General features: G+C 43.6%; 1 protein-coding gene across 2 annotated transcripts in view; it reads right to left on the reverse strand.

Moving 5' to 3' along the window:
- The window catches only part of LOC129831079 (KH domain-containing, RNA-binding, signal transduction-associated protein 3-like), a 204946-nt gene that overhangs the window by 43096 nt on the left and 143999 nt on the right, over nt 1-17851 (reverse strand). For both annotated transcript variants that reach the window (XM_055894104.1, XM_055894103.1), the window contains exons 5-6: nt 16695-16837; nt 15573-15759 (exon numbers count right to left, since the gene is read on the reverse strand). In XM_055894104.1, the coding sequence (XP_055750079.1) occupies nt 15573-15759; nt 16695-16837 (330 nt within the window). The remainder of the gene's footprint in view (nt 1-15572; nt 15760-16694; nt 16838-17851) is intronic.

Raw genomic sequence — 17851 nt, forward strand, 5'->3', positions numbered from 1 at the left:
AGTTTTGAATCCGGCGTTGTTTTGCGTATCAATTCATAAACCATGTGCCATGGAATGGGTACATCGAAAATCTTTTCCCAACTATTTTGCAATTTATATGGCACAGCTGTAAGTTTTTTGGTCCTTAAATGAAATTGGTATATGTTTTTATTTATCACACTTTTCTTTAACCATTTATGTTCTTTAATATAAGGCCGACATACAAGTTCCTTACTTTTATCCCCTTCCACCTGCCTCTTCCATTTTTGTGGTAATGCCGCAATTAATTGGTTGTAATTTTGGGTAGAGCAGACATTTCCATATGTCTGTGTTAGCTGCATGTGTGACATTACTCCACCAGTCCTATTTATAATATCATTCACAAAAATTATACCTTTTTTAAACATTTCTTCGATAAATACAGTTTTTTTATCAATTACTATATTTGAATTTAACCACAAGATTTGTTGTACTATTTGTTCCGTCCTTTCAGGTGGATTAAACTGAAATTGCAACCAACTTTCTAAGGCTTGTTTAAAAAATAAAGATATTTTGGAAATTATTTCCTTTTCAAGCAACCAAAAGTGAGCAGGTGTAATCTGAATAAAGGGAAAAAGGCCCTTCTTGAACATAGGATGAGACATTCGTACCAATCTACTAGAGAACCAGTTTGGATTTAAGTATAACTTTTGTATGACTGATGCCTTTAGTGAGAGGTCTAATGCTTTAATATTTAATCATTTCTGCCCTCCGAATTCATATTCGTTATATAAATAGGCCCTTTTGATTTTATCTGGCTTGCCGTTCCAAATAAAATTGAATATTTTTTGTTCATATAATTTAAAAAGCAGGTCACTAGGTGTAGGCAAAACCATAAGCAAATAGGTAAACTGTGATATGATTAAAGAGTTAATCAGGGTGATTTTCCCACAAATAAACAGGTATTTTCCTTTCCATGGTAGCAAGATCTTATCTATTTTTGCTAACTTTCTATAAAAATTTATTGGAGTGAGATCATTTCTTTCTTTTGGGATTTGTATACCGAGTATGTCCACATCACCATCAGACCATTTAATTGGTAAACTACATGGCAATGTAAAATGTGTATTTTTTAGTGATCCAATTCGTAATATGGTACATTTATCATAATTTGGTTTTAATCCAGAGAGGATAGCAAATGTATCTAGATCCTCTAAGAGGCCGCGGAGAGATTCTAGTTGTGGTTTTAAAAGAAAACATGAATCATCAGCGTACAATGACACCTTAGTTTTTAGGCCCTGGATTTCTAATCCCTTAATATTAATGTTTGATCTAATTTTAACAGCTAACATTTCGATGGCAATAATAAATAGATATGCCGATAGTGGACAACCTTGTTTTACTCCTCTAGATAGTTTAAAACTTTCTGAGATGTAGCCATTATTTACTATTTTACACCTGGGGTTACTATACATAATTTTTACCCATTTTATAACAGATTCCCCAAAATTGAAATATTCTAGGCATTTATATATAAACTCCAGTCGTACTTTATCAAAAGCCTTTTCAAAATCAGATATGAAAACCAGGCCTGGTGTCCCCGATATTTCATAGTGTTCTATTGTTTCCAGTACTTGCCTTATATTATCTCCAATGTATCGTCCATGTAAAAAACCTGTCTGATTAGGATGAATAATATCTGACAAAACTTTTTTTATTCTATGCGCCAAGCATTTTGCTAGGATTTTTGCATCACAACACTGAAGTGTAAGAGGTCTCCAATTTTTTAAATGGACTGGATCTTTATATATACCACTTGGGTCCTGTTTCAGTAATAATGATATCACACCTTCTTGTTGCGTGTCTGATAATCTATCATTTATATAGGAGTGGTTAAAACAAGCTAATAATGGTCCTTTGAGTATATCAAAAAAATGTTTGTATACTTCCACTGGTATGCCATCCAGTCCTGGAGTTTTCCCATCCTTAAAGGCCCCAATTGCATCAAGTAGTTCCTCCTCTGTAATTAGGCCTTCACATGAGTCTTTCTGTACAGATGTTAATTTTACATTATTATTAGGGAAAAAATCCATACAATTAGTTTCAGTTAGTGGAGATGGAGGAGCCTGAAACGAAAATATATTCTTAAAGTACATTTTTCCCCATATTCCATCCAGTTCGCTTTATTTTTGTAATATATTACACTGGATCTTTCTTGAATAAGTTCCTCCATTTCTTTTTGTTTTTCCTCTAACTTATTCTGTGCCTCTATGGTACCGTTTTTATTGTTATCTAACTGTACTGTTAGTCCTTTAATTTCCTTTGTTAATATGGACTCTTTTGATCGAAATTGCTTTTGTTTTATAGGATCAAAGTTATTATTAATTAAAACCATCACCCCTTTTGAATTTCTTTGCCCATGGGAGAAATATATTTCGCCCCCCCAGTTCTTTTTCCACAAAACTTCATCTAAAACTGTTGAATAGGTTTCCTGTAAACAGTAGATATTATAATCCTTCTCTTTTAGCCAGGTAAATACTGATCGTCTTTTCTTATTATCTGCTAAACCATTACAATTGTAACTGGCTATACTTATTTCACCACTTACCATAATGAGACACACCTTTCAATTATTTTTATCAAAATATATGTTTGTAAACGTCCTATTAAAAAGTAACATAATGATTGAGTGTCTATATAGTTGTACCATGACATTTGCATCTCCACTAAGCAAACCTCCAATTGGTCCCCACTATTCCACCCGCCAAAAGCCCCCATCTCGAGTTGGGTTGTCATCCCAATGCCCGGCAGACCACCCCCGACCCCCCGCATCGCACAGCCCCGGACCGACTGGGATCCATCCTTCGAAAAGTGCACACAGCACCATCCACCGAATCGAAGCAGATCCATTGCCAAATGCATTTCCATCGCCCAAACATAACGCTTTGTATTCAGGACAGAAAGTTAATTTCTAAGTGTTACTTAAGTGCCTTATTGCAAACAGGATGCATGTTTTGGAATATTTTCATTCTGTAAAGGCTTCCTTCTTTTCACTCTGTCATTTATGTTTGTTTTGTGGAGTAATACTAACATAAATGTTATCTCTTATGAAAGCAATTAAACTCTGTATCTATTTTAAAGTTACCATTGGCCTCATGGTAAAATCCCTGGACAGTTTTCTTTGTCTCCGGCAAGTGAGTTAGGAAGGATGCCTGTATCTTTGTACATTTTTTTCTTTCTACAATCTCTCTTAAAAAAAAATTCATTGTTGGAAAGGGCCCGTAAGTAAACGTTTCACTGCTAGTCTACACCTGCTGTTTAGCGAAGCATGTGACAAATACAATTTGATGCTTAACCTGTTGAGGCTGGGGGCGCTGTTGTCACTATTTATGCTAATCGTGTAATTTTTGAAACGGCTTCCCACAAAATTCTTGATCGTACAATATGCATATTATTATTATTATTGGATAGAAAACAGTCTATAGTTTCTATAGGAGTTGAAATTTTGTCTCTAAGTGGAACAGAACCCATTCTACAGCAATTTCCCTGACATGGAGTCAGATTTCAGAAATGTTGGCCCCTGATCTGGAGTCAGTTAAAAGGCCACAGTTATTGCTATGAGTATACGGACACTGCTTACGTCTTCCCCTGGATGCCTTTACGTGATGACGATTTGAATGGGGTCGATTGTGCGTTCACAGGCACTATAAATTAAAAAACCCTGTAGCTAGTAAGTCTTTTGGAGCTGCGTTATGCGCGTGGAGGACACCGACCCGCACCTGTTCCAAGCATTAGTGTTGGGAGTAATCTTTCTCCGGTCATGTTAAGACTCGTTATAGGAGTTAAAAACATCATAAGGTAGTTAATTTAAAGCGTTTTATAGCAATTTATATCCGTTTAGTGCGATTTTGGGACATTTATTTCTGAAACGCTGTGAATTGCTGGGCACGCTTCCAGTTCATCCCGAACGCAGTTGGCATTTCCACATGGCAAGAGGACAGCTTTCCACCAAAAGACGATTAGACCCAAGAAAGGATCCTTTGCCCAAGATACTGATGGAAGAACAGCTCAAAGTAGGACATTTTTATTATGATAAATCGTGTTTCTGTCGAAAAATGTTAGTGGCTTAGGACGCCATGTTTTTTGACGTAGCTTCGCTTGGCGCAAACTGTATTGAAAAGTAAGGATAATTTAAAAAATGTAATTCCGCGATTGTATTAAGAATTAAATTGTCTATCAATCCCTGTCCACCCTATATTTTTTAGTCACGTTTATGAGTATTTATGTATAAGAGTAGATCACTGTCTAATATGGCGCACTGACATTTTCTCACCAGCTGGGCTACATTTCACATTGTCTAACCATGATTTTGGTGGCTAAATATGCACATTTTCGATCAAACTCTATATGGATTGTGTAATATGATGTTACAGGAGTGTCATCTGAAGAATTCTGAGAAGGTTAGTGAAAAAATTAATATATTTTGGCGATGTTGACGTTATCGCTCACTTTGGCTAGAATCAATGCTGGGCTGCTATGTGCTATGTGCTATGCTAATATAACGATTTATTGTGTTTTCGCTGTAAGACACTTAGAAAATCTGAAATATTGTCTGTATTCACAGGATCTGTGTCTTTCGATTAGTGTATGCTGTGTATTTTTACGAAATGTTTGATGATTAGTAAGTAGGTAAACACGTTGCTCTATGTAGTTATTCTAGTCCATTTGTGACGGTGGGTGCAATTGTAACCTATGCCATCTACCTGAAATATGCACATTTTTCTAACAAAACCTATCCCATACCATAAATATGTTATCAGACTGTCATCTGATGAGTTTTTTTCTTGGTTAGGGGCTATAAATATCTTAGTTTAGCCGAATTGAGCTAAACTGAGTGAGCTCAACTGTGAATGGTCCTGGCGCATCCCCAAAAAGGTGTCAAGGGAAGCCAGTTTGGATTTGGCTTCACACCAATAGCCAAACATTATTGATAGCTACTGGTGTTGGTGGACAAATAAAAGATGGTGGATTATGCTAATGTGTTTTTAGGTAATAGATTTACATCTTTACATATTGTGTCTTCCCTGTAAAACATTTTAAAAATCGGACATGTTGGCTGGATTCACAAGATCTGTGTCTTTCATTAGCTGTATTGGACTTTAATGTGTGAAAGTTAAATATTTAAAAAATATATTTTTTTTGAATTTCGCGGCTCTGCCTTTTCAGTGGGGGTGGGGGGGGAGTGCCGCTAGCGGCACCCTCATCCTAGACAGGTTAAAGGAATATTCAACGTCTGCTGTTTTTAATACGTGCCCTTCTTTGCAAACCTCCCTGGTTTTTGTGCAGTGGAGTGTATTCATGGATGCCAAGGGAAGGCAGGCTTCTCCCCCAAAAATCGTATAAAAAATATAATGTATCTTTCGTCTCTCTGTGCGTCTCTCTGTGTTTCAAAATGTTCCTTCAATTCGCAAGAGGCTGAATGTATCTCCCCGGAGTCGGAGTCAGCATCCGAGTGAGAAAAACAGTGCCCCTCTGTCTCTGTATGTTTAGCCCATCTATCTGATTCTGTATGATATTATTTCCACCCATAGCAATGAATGCAGGGGATGCCAGCGAGCATTTGGCCTCCCTTGATAAAAAGGTAATAGCCAATCAACGATGAGCTAAACTGAGTGAGCTCAACTGTGAATGGTCCTGGCGCATCCCCAAAAATGTGTCAAGGGAAGCCAGTTTGGATTTGGCTTCACACCAATAGCCAAACATTATTGACAGAAAAAACTTGAATTGTTGCATCTCGTTGTGTTGTTGTCTTCCAGTGGCTAGCTAGAATTAGCCATGGTTGGAGATAGCGATTGGGTCTTCTGGTTTTACTTAATTCAACGTACTGGCCAAAGATTATAACGGTGATTCTGATCCACCCATTAATTAATACATTGTGTTCCTGGCCTGAGAGGATGGAAGTTCAATATGTAGCTAGATGTAGTAGGCTAATGTTAACTAGCTAGCTCATCATTGCCAATGAAAGAAAGTTGGGCTAGTGAGTAAGGATTATAGCCAGGTATAGCTAGGACAACTAAAACTAAAAGCGTGTACTGTATGGCAGAGTCATAGACCGTTAGGGCAACATGAGAGAGGGGAGGATGGCATTGGCATTTCAACATGTTTTTTCTACTTATTTACAAAACTAACCCACTTGCATTGTGCAACACACACACACACACACACACACACACACACACACACACACACACACACACACACACACACACACACACACACACACACACACACACACACACACACACACACACACACACACACACACACACACACACAGCTTGGCATGATGATTTAATAATAATGAATGTTGAAATGGTGCTGGAATAGTGGAGGCTGCTCCTGTTTTCTTCGCCACTTGCTATAACGCTCAGGTGTTCTAAATCAGTAGTTAAGTAGTTCGAAAAGGTTGGAAATATTATCTTGCTTGACCATGCTGTAGGTCATGTAACTGTCTGTTACATGCAATATGCTTTGTGGACTCCACCAGACAGAGGTTGCTCCCCGGTTTGTGATGAAACAAAGGTGTGGTTGAATTTAGTCTTCTTATTGTCTTGGCCTTAGACCTATATATCACGGTGGCATGGCGAATGAACTAACAGGTTATAGAGCATCAACGCAATTATAAAAACACATAGGTTGTAAAATTGCTTTTTTTCCTGTCTTGGCTTCACCAGTGATTTTACACACGCACCGCTACTGTCTTTGTGGTTGAATCTGTGCTTGAAATTCACTGCTCGACTGAGGAACCTTACAGATAATTGTATGTGTGTGTCATGACTTCCACCGAAGGTGGCTCCTCTTCCTGTTTGGGCGGCGCTCGGAGGTCGTCGTCACCGGTCTACTAGCTGCCACCGATTCCCTTTTCCTTTTCTGTTGGTTATGTCTTTATTGGTTTCACCTGTTTCTCGTTTGGGGTATTTGTTCAGGACTATTTAAGCCGTTTATACCCGCCTGCTTTTGTGCAGGCTTATTTTCTGGGTAGGTCATTTTTTGGGTAGGTCAGTATTTGTCGCCTATTGTTATTTGGCGTGACCTTGTTCTGTCCGGAATAAATGACAGAAACCCAAAATCCTCTGCTCTCTGCGCCTGACTCCGCACCCACCACTCCTAGCTCCGTGACAGAAACCCGTACCCTAAGCATGAAGTCAGCAGGAGCAGCTGCAACCCCTCTCCCATCTATGGGGGAGCGTGTCCTTCATCACACGGCCATGGGAGAGATGGGAGAGGAGTGGTCTGCCTACCTCGCCTCCTGCGCCTCCTTCGTCAACTAAAACGACACCTCTGGCGGCGTCCGGATCCAGCGCTCTTCGTCTCGCGCCCCCCAGGGAGTACGATGGAGCGGCGGCTGGGTGGAAGGGACTTTTGCTCCAGCTAGAACTATACCTGGCTACCGTTCGCCCGACTCCCTCTGGTGAGGAGAGCGTGAGCATCCACGTCTCCTGTCTGACGGGTAGAGCCCTGGAGTGGGCCAACGCGGTCTGGAATAGTCCGGACGCTGCAAGGGACCACTACCCAGAGTTCACCCGCCGGTCCCGGGCCTTGTTCGACCACCCACCAGAGGGTCAAGCGGCGGGGGAATGGCTGTTCCACCTTAGGCAGGAGACGAGGAGTCCGCAGGACTTCGCGCTGGAGTTCCGGACCTTGGCCGCTGGAGCGGGATGGAACATCAGGGCCCTAATGGACCACTACCGGTGTAGCCTCCGGGAGGACGTCCGCAGGGAGCTAGCTTGTCGGGACGCCGCCCTCTCACTCGATGAGCTCATAGACATGTCAATACGACTGGACAACCTGCTAGCTGCCCGCGGGCGTCCAGAATGGGTCCTGTTAGTTCCACCTCCCGGCCCTCCCGCTCCAACACCTATGGAGTTAGGGGGGGCCGCATCGAGGGGAACCAGAGGAGGAGGCTCCACCTGCACCGGCTGTGGTCGGAGAGGACACAATGCCGATTGGTGCTGGAGGAGCTCGTCTGGGAGTCGAGAGGGCAGGCAGAGCACTTCTCGGTCACCCCAGGTGAGTCAGCACCAGACTCACCCAGAGCCCCCTGTTGGTCACATGTTTTTACTAATCTCTTTAGTTGATTCAGGCGCAGCTGGGAACTTTTTGGATCACGGACTCGCACGTAGGCTAGGGATTCCGCTGGTGCCGTTAGATCAACCCTTCCCCGTGCACTCCCTAGATAGCCGACCGTTAGTGTCAGGGCTGGTCAGGGAGGCCACGGTTCCACTGGACATGGTAACACAGGGGGATCATGGGGAGCTGATTAGTCTGTTCCTTATTGATTCACCTGCGTTTCCAGTGTGCTGGGGATTCCCTGGTTGGCTAGTCACAATCCCCTCATTTCCTGGAGACAGGGGGCTCTCCAGAGGTGGTCAGAGGAGTGTTCAGGTAGGTGCAGAGGGGTTTCCATCGGTGCCACGACGGTGGAGAGTCCAGACAAGGTTTCTACTGTGCGCATTCCCTCTGAATATGCCGATTTGGCTATCGCCTTCTGTAAAAAGAGGGCGACCCAATTACCATCTCATCGACGAGGTGATTGTGCGATAAATCTCCAGGTAAACACAGCACTTCCCAGGAGTCACGTGTACTCGTTGTCACAGGAGGAGACAGTGGCTATTGAGACATATGTCACTGAATCTCTGGGTCAGGGGTACATTTGGCCCTCGACGTCACCCGTCTCCTCGAGTTTCTTTTTTGTGAAGAAGAAGGAGGGAGGTCTGCGTCCTTGCATTGATTATAGAGGTTTAGTTACCTGCTACCTCTCATCGCTATGGCAGTGGAATCATTTCACGGAGCGCGCTTTTTCACAAAACTGGACCTCAGGAGCGCGTATAATCTGATGCGTATCAGGGAGGGAGATGAGTGGAAGACCGCGTTTAGTACCACATCTGGCCATTATGAGTACCTCGTCATGCCGTATGGGTTGAAGAATGCTCCAGCCGTCTTCCAATCCTTCGTAGACGAGATTCTCAGGGACCTGCACAGGCAGGGGGTGGTGGTATATATCGATGATATCCTGATCTATTCCGCTACGCACCCCGCGCATGTGTCTCTGGTGCGCAAGGTACTTGGGCGACAGCTGGAGCATGACCTGTAAGTCAAGGCTGAGAAATGTGTGTTCTCCAAACAAGCCGTTTCCTTCCTGGGTTATCACATTTCCACCTCTGGGGTGGTGATGGATTGTGACCGCATTACAGCCGTGCGTAATTGGCCGACTCCGACCACGGTGAATGAGGTGCAGCGGTTTTTAGGGTTTGCCAATTACTACCGGAGGTTAATCCGGGGTTTTGGCCAGGTTTCGGCTCCCATTACCTCTCTGCTGAAGGGGGGGCCGGCGCTTTTACGGAGGTCGGCGGAGGCGGACAGAGCTTTTAGTCGTCTGAAGGCGCTGTTTAACGACGCTCCCGTATTGGCTCATCCGGACCCCTCTTTGGCGTTCATAGTAGAGGTGGACGCGTCCGAGGCTGGGGTTGGAGCCGTGCTATCACAGCGCTCGGGCACGCCACCGAAGCTCCGCCCCTGCGTTTTCTTTTCGAGGAAGCTCGGTCCGGTGGAGCGAAACTATAACATGGGGGACCGGGAGTTGTTAGCTGTGGTCAAAGCTCTGAAGGTGTGGAGACACTGGCTTGAGGGGGCTAAGCACCCTTTCCTCATCTGGACTGACCACCGTAATCTGGAGTATATCCGGGCAGCGAGGAGACTGAATCCTCGTCAGGCAAGGTGGACCATGTTTTTTTTACCAGATTTAGATTCACCATCTCCTATAGACCAGGTTCCCTTAACACTAAGGCCGACGCGCTGTCCTGTCTCTATGACACCGAGGAGCGGTCCATCGACCCTACTCCCATCCTTCCAGCTTCGTGTCTGGTGGCACCGGTGGTATGGGAGGTGGACGCGTACATCGAGCGGGGGCTACGGTTGGAACCTGCACCCCCACAGTGTCCAGCGGGTCTTCAGTACGTGCCGCTTGGTGTTCGTGACCAATTGATTCGGTGCGCCCATAAGCTACCCTCTTCGGGTCATCCAGGTATTAAGAGGACAGTGCGGGGTCTTAGGGGGAGGTACTGGTGGCCCACGTTGGTAAAGGACGTGAGGTTTTATGTTTCCTCCTGTTCGGTGTGCGCTCAGAGTAAGGCTCCTAGACACCTGCCTAGAGGGAAGTTACAGCCCCTCCCCGTTCCACAATGGCTGTGGTCGCATCTGTCGGTGGATCCACCGACCTTCCCCCGTCTCAGGGGAACACTACGATCCTGTTCGTTGTGGATCGGTTTTCTAAGTCCTGCCGTCTCCTCCCGTTGCCTCTACGGTCCTACAGACTGCGGAGGCCCTGTTTACCCCCGTCTTCCGGCACTACGGGGTGCCTCAGGACATCGTTTCTGACCGGGGTCCCCAGTTCACGTCCCGAGTTTGGAGGGCGTTTATGGAGCGTCTGGGGGTCTCGGTCAGCCTGACCTCGGGTTTCCACCCCAAGAGTAATGGGCAGGTGGAGAGAGTGAACCAGGATGTGGGTAGGTTTCTGCAGGATGTGCGGGCTTATTTTCTGTTCTGTGTGTAGATGGTTGCGTTTGTTATTTTGTTGGACTGTTTTTGTGTCCTGTTTTGGGTAGGTCAGTATGTGTCGCCTATTGTTATTTGGCGTGACCTTGTTCTGTCCGGAATAAATTGTCTCCGCACCCACCACTCCTAGCTCCGTGACAGTGTGAGGTACAGAGATAGTGTAGTCATTTTAAAATCATGTTAAACAATATTATTGCACACAGAGTGAGTACATGCAACTTATTATGTGACTTGATAAGCACATTTGTATTCCTGAACTTATTTAAGCTTGCAATAACAAAAGGGTTGAATACTGATTGACCCGAATACATTTTTATTTATTTATTTGTAAACATTTCTAAAAACATAACTCCACTTTGACATTGTGGGGTATTGTGTGTAGATGAGTGACACACAATCTCAATTTAATACATTTTAAATTCAGACTGTAACACAATAAAATGTGGAAAAAGTCAAGGGGTGTGAATACTTCCTGAAGGCTCTGAATGTGTTCTTCTGCTTAACACGAGACACTACTAATGTCCCAAATAGCCCCTATCCCATATGTAGTGCGCCATTTTGTGGACCCATAGGAATGCAGACACTATCTGCTCTCAGATGGAACTCATGTGTTTGAGTTCGAGGCCTATGATGTGACTGAGGCCTGCACCATATATTATGGACAGGAAATAAACGATAACTCATGAAGACAGTATGAGCTATGAGCTTGTAGCAGTATTTCCGTCACCAGGCATCACCCTGGGAATGACTTCACTGTCACTACGGTTTAACAAGAAAGCTCTCCACTCTCTGTCTCTGTCTCTCCCTTCACTCCCCCGTCTCCTTACACCACATAAACCCTTCACTGTCCGTCTCCTCACATTCTTCATCTACACCTTTCTCAATATCAGTCCAAATTGAAATGACAAGTGTTTCTGATTCCTTGTGAATGGTAAGAAATTGGTAGCAGGCAGAATAATCACAATCGTATTACTACTAATTCCTCTCCAATGGGCTGACAGGCAGGTCGGGAACAGGTTCCTTACGGCCTTATGAGCGTGCATGCATGCATGTATGTGCACGTGTGTGTTTGTGTGGGTGCGTGTGTATGTGTGTGGCATATGAAATATATGGAATGAGATTCCGATGCAATTACTTTATTGTGTAATCAGCCTCAGACTGCAAGGCAAATAATATCATTTATAATTTTGTTTTATACAAATTAGATTCCCCAATAATCTGATATCACTACTTACTGTTCTTATCAAATCACTGATATAAGATAGAGGGAATGATTCAGCATAGTAAAGCCACTGAATTCTGAAAGTAATTGAATCACCAAAACAAAAACGTTGTAACTCCAGAATGCTCCATACAGTACGTCAGGGTTCCCCAATAGGTGACCCACGGGGAAAAAATGTGTGCCTTTATTTTCTTGACAAAAAAAATATACAATTGAAGTCAGAAGTTTACATACACCTTAGCCAAATACATTCATACATTTGTGGCCTGCTGGAGGTCATTTTGCAGGGCTCTGGCAGTGCACCTCCTGGCACAAAGGTGGAGGTAGCGGTCCTGCTGCTGGGTTGTTGCCCTCCTACGGCCTCCTCCACGTCTCCTGATGTACTGGCCTGTCTCCTGGTAGCGCCTCCATGCTCTGGACACTACGCTGACAGACACAGCAAACCTTTTTGCCACAGCTCGCATTGATGTGCCATCCTGGATGAACTGCACTACCTGAGCCACTTGTGTGGGTTGTAGACTCCGTCTCATGCTACCACTAGAGTGAGAGCACCGCCAACATTCAAGGAACTGAGAAGTTGTCTGTGGTCACCACCTGCAGAATCACTCCTTTTTTGGGGGTGTCTTGCTAATTGCCTATAATTTCCACCTTTTGTCTATTCCATTTGCACAACAGCATTTGAAATGTATTGTCAATCAGTGTTGCTTCCTAATTGGACAGTTTGATTTCACAGAAGTGTGATTGACTTGGAGTTACATTGTGTTGTTTAAGTGTTCCCTTTATTTTTTTAAAGCAGTGTATTTTTAAAATGTTAAGCAAAAAGGCACTGAGTTTGAAGGTAGGCCTTGAAATACATCCACAAGTACACCTCCTATTGACTCAAATGATGTCAATTAGCCTATCAGAAGCTTCTAAAGCCATGACATAATTTTCTGGAATTTTCCAAGCTGTTTAAAGGCACAATCAACTTAGTGTATGTAAACTTCTGACACACTGGAATTGTGATACAATTATAAGTGAAATAATCTCTCTGTAAACAATTTTTGGGAAGATTACTTGTGTCATGCACAAAGTTGATGTCCTAACCGACTTGCTAAAACGATAGTTTGCTAACAAGAAATTTGTGGAGTGGTTGAAAAATGAGTTTTAACAACTCCAACCTAAGTGTATGTAAACTTCCAACTTCAACTGTACATTTAATGTTTTCCTTATTTCTAAGTGATTTTAATTTGGGAAATCTGTTACCAAGTATTCCCATGCATAAATAATAGGTATATTATGGTTCAAATGTTTAGGGTCGGAGGGCGTCGGTCCGCGGGACCCCAAACCGATTCAAATGAAGCATGCATCGGTAAGAAGACCAATTAAAATGTTTTTTTTCTCATGTATTTTTTTTATGGCTGATTCAGAAAAAAACTATAATCTTTCCTGACTGAATCGATTCGTCCTTCAGCCCATCAAACTTTATGCATGTAACTGCATATGACATTGTCATAACAACTGTGTGCAGAGTGTGGGAGACGCAGCTGCTCGCGCCAACGAGAGGCAGGTCTACCCTATCCTTGATCTAATACTGGTAGGCTACATCTACGTGCCACCTTCAGCATTCAGATGTTTGTAAAATGGCTTTCGCAATGATAAATCATAGGCTTTATTAATTGAGGGACAACCAAAGTAGTGTAGGCTACCTGAGTGAACACAACTCACATCTTGCTGATTGCACATTTAATTGCTGATTGGGGATTTCGATTGGCAGATTCAATATGCTAAATATTTTTGGTAGTTCTGCTTTTGAAACAGTCATTTGGTCATTTTTACATTAACAGGGTCATGGTGTACTTTCATAAAAAGAACCAATCATTTTTGCCAGATCACTGGTCAGAATGAGAGAAGAGAGCAGCTCTTCTCCTTCAAATTACAAACAATCAAAACCATTCGCTTTTGAGACGGCTTTGAAATCCAAAGCTGTGTTATATCACTTGGCTGTGAATGTAATAGCTAATTTCTAAAGATAAATATTGACATATAACTAGCTCAATACATGTTCATCTGCTACACGACAAGTTAATCAGTAGGTAATGAGGACTTCAGATAAAAAGTGGGGGGACAAAAACAAATTGCCCCCCCCCCCTAATCTGATAGTGGTAGATGCTTAGTCTACCCTATGGCTCAGCTCACCTCACCACACCTCACCACACCTCACACACACACACACACACACACACACACACACACACACACACACACACACACACACACACACACACACACACACACACACACACACACACACACACACACACACACACACACACACACACACACACACACAGTGCCACTCAGCTCAGAGAAGTCAGCTCAGACAGATCCAGCACCTGAGCTCCACCACCATCAGATATTCATTCAGAATGGAAAATGAACGTGTTCATGCAACAACTGTCAGTGCATTGAATCATATCGCATTGAACCGAATCTCATCGATTCGTTCCACTAATCATATCGTACCAAATTGTTTTGAACTAGAAGTATCATTCCTGTATTGTGTGGGAGCCCATGTATCTAGATATTGTGCTGGTAAGGAGAGATAAACATCCCTAATACACAGAGAGGTATATGTGATCGTATCACAATGTAATCAAGGTTTAAAATTATTCTGTCAAATACTACATCTGCTTGGGCTTCTTGAGGTCAGTCTGCAGTGTACAAATTATGTATTAATATCTCCCGGCCCCCTAACCATCCGCTCAAGAAAAAATCGGCCCGTGGCTGAATGTAATTAGAGACCCCTGCAGTAGGTGATATATTGTTTAACTTCTCTAAAACATGCTGGATAAACAGAACATGGCTTCAAGCCCTTGGGCTGATCCAGACTGTCTGTAGACAAGGTGAAAACTGGAAGAATGAGACAGGAAGTATGAGAAAGAAATACATCTCCTCCTCAGCAGTCATTTCATAGAAAACTACTAGAGTCTATTTGTGAGCATCGCTCAATGACAACAACAACAAAACAGTAGGTGGGTGTAGTACCAGCCCTCTCAGACGACGGAGAGTAGTGGAGCTCATTCAGTCTGTAATTCACAGCGATATGGTGAAGATTGATCATCAGCCAGATGTCTGTGGTGCTCTCCCTCCCAGATCCCCAGGTGTGTTTGTGTGTTTGTGTGTGTGTGCGTGCGTGCGTCTGGGGAGCCTGTTTACCACTGTGACAATGATGTCAAGCAGCTGGTTCAGTCGTGGCTCTCTACCATTTGTTCTCTACGACCTCCACCCATTCTAACTGCAGACCTCCATATAAACCTGTCAGATGTGGTTAGCTATGGTCTGGCAGGAAACTCATCCAACAGAGGCAACCTACTCTCCTCCTCTCATCCTCTCCTCCCCCTCCTTTGCTCCTCCCCTCCCCCTTCTATTCTACCGTACCCCTCTCTGCTAAATATGCTGGGTTGGTGCAGCGTCCCTGAGGACCTGCTGTGACAGTAAGGTGGGAGGTAAAAGGAAGGAGGGAGTCCTCCTTGGCATGTGTACAAAGGGGTCTGACTCTGGGTTTAATATACAGTGTCTCTGCCAGATGTTCATATTTCAACAGGGCTCCCTCCAGACCGGACAGGTAAACTAGCATACCATAACAGCTACCCGTGAAATCCCCTCTCAGTTTTGATATTACCAAGAGGACACCTGTATACAGACACAATGTGTGTGTATATGTGTGTGTGCGTCCGTGCGTGTGTCAGCGTACATATATGAAAACACATGTCCTTCTTATTGTGTAAATACTCACATATTCCCCATATGTGTCCTGTGCTACAGGTGGTGGTGGTCTGTACCCCGCGGATAGGGGAGCCCCTCGTGCTCTTGGTGCTGGCACACCCCTCCCTCGGGCGGATGGTACCCGGCTGGGGGGTGCCCCTCTCGGTGCTGCTCCACGGGGGACGGCTGCGTGGGGAGGGGGCACACCTCCTCGACTCCTACCACAGGACAAGCAGGGGACAATTGTAGGCTTCGTCTCAAATGGCACCCTATTCCCTATATAGCGCAATGTTTTTGACCACAGCCCTATGGCTTAAGTGGACCAAGAGACTGTCACCAAGATACCTATGCAATTCAGACATATACTGAATTAAACAATCACATTATTGTTAGTGAATATGTGGTTAATGTATCTGACTTACTGTAAACCTCACTGCCTGCAGGTCTTTTTTCTTATCTCACTCATATTAGGCATGCTAAATGCTAATTACTGTCTAATTTAAAACAGATCCAATTATATTCCCTCTCAGAGCAACACAAACACCTCTTCATCTAATTGAGAAAGCTTTCACAAGCACAAGCAACAAACATACTCTGCATTTAATTTGAGAGTCTAAGAGCCACGCAACACGCATGCTATGACATATTCTAATGGAAATGACTATTTGAGTATTATTTGAAGTTTTCTGGGGAGTTACATCTTAAAGAGAGTACAGCAGGACAGTTACATACAAAAATGTATTCGAATTTCAATAGTTCTCAACTTTGTATTGGTTATCGTTTGGGCCGGATAGTGTATTTTCCCCCCATTGGTATTACAAAGCAGAGTTTTGAATTGAATGTACTAAAACGCAGACACTTATGTATGCTCTGTAATTTTGTCATTCATTTTAGTTATGGTAATAAGTGAATTGAAGGAATTTCAGGCTGTGGGAATGAGTCCTAGTCTAAGAATACTCTCCCATTTGGAATAGCATCTCTGGAATGGGGTCTATGTATCTGTCTATGAAAATCAGGATATTGCTTCATGTGTTCATCAACATCACACTAACCCCTATCCCACACAAAACACAAAAGTGAATACATACACCAACACACATGAATGAATGCACACACACACACACACCCACACACCCAGGTTGGCAGTAGGTACCTGATGGGTCCTGGGGCAGGTGTCCCTCTACCCCGTGCTGCAGGTAGTTTGCCCCTCACCGCTGGCACCTTGGCATCCTCTGAGCCACCATTCAGGTACGTTAGCTCCTGCAGCTGCGCCTGTCGGATCTCATCATTGTAATCCTGCACACACACCCACACACACCCTTTTAATTACAGCGTATTAAATTACGTCCTTTATCTCCAGGGTTACAGCCCTGTAGGAATATCTAATTAATGTACTTTACAGGGCTGCTGTGACCAACCGGTGTGTGTGTGTGTGTGTGTGTGTGTGTGTGTGTGTGTGTGTGTGTGTGTGTGTGTGTGTGTGTGTGTGTGTGTGTGTGTGTGTGTGTGTGTGTGTGTGTGTGTGTGTGTGTGTGTGTGTGTGTGTGTTTGCGTGTGCGTGTGTGTGTGTGTGTGATGTTGCCGTGACCGCTGCTCCTCAGGCAGAGCAACACACTCCTGATCCCCCGTTGATAAAACCCAGGAACCCCATTTGTTTTTTTATCGTCACACATAGTCATCTCTGTGTGTGTGTGTGTGTCTTTATCGTCGAACACAGTCGTCTTCGCTGCTCAATGGAACGTAGCAATTAATATGGAAATCAGCGTTTAATCATACTGCCATGGAGACGATTGTCTTCTGTCTCCTCCGTATCAACACATCACTGTGTATTTGTGAGGGAAATTAAAAGACGTAATTAATGACCGGAAATAAATCATCATGGCTCAGAATGAGACTGGAAAGATCACACATATAAGCATGGGATGTAGAGATCCTACTATCCTTCCATAATAGCATGGGATGTAGAGATCCTACTATTCTTCCATAATAGCATGGGATGTAGAGATCCTACTATTCTTCCATAATAGCATGGGATGTAGAGATCCTACTATTCTTCCATAATAGCATGGGATGTAGAGATCCTACTATTCTTCCATAATAGCATGGGATGGAGAGATCCTACTATTCTTCCATAATAGCATGGGATGTAGAGATCCTACTATCCTTCCATAATAGCATGGGATTTAGAGATCCTACTATCCTTCCATAATAGCATGGGATGTAGAGATCCTACTATTCTTCCATAATAGCATGGGATGTAGAGATCCTACTATTCTTCCATAATAGCATGGGATGTAGAGATCCTACTAT

This window comes from Salvelinus fontinalis, chromosome 32 (genome assembly GCF_029448725.1).
Source record: "Salvelinus fontinalis isolate EN_2023a chromosome 32, ASM2944872v1, whole genome shotgun sequence".
Taxonomy (NCBI): domain Eukaryota; kingdom Metazoa; phylum Chordata; class Actinopteri; order Salmoniformes; family Salmonidae; genus Salvelinus; species Salvelinus fontinalis.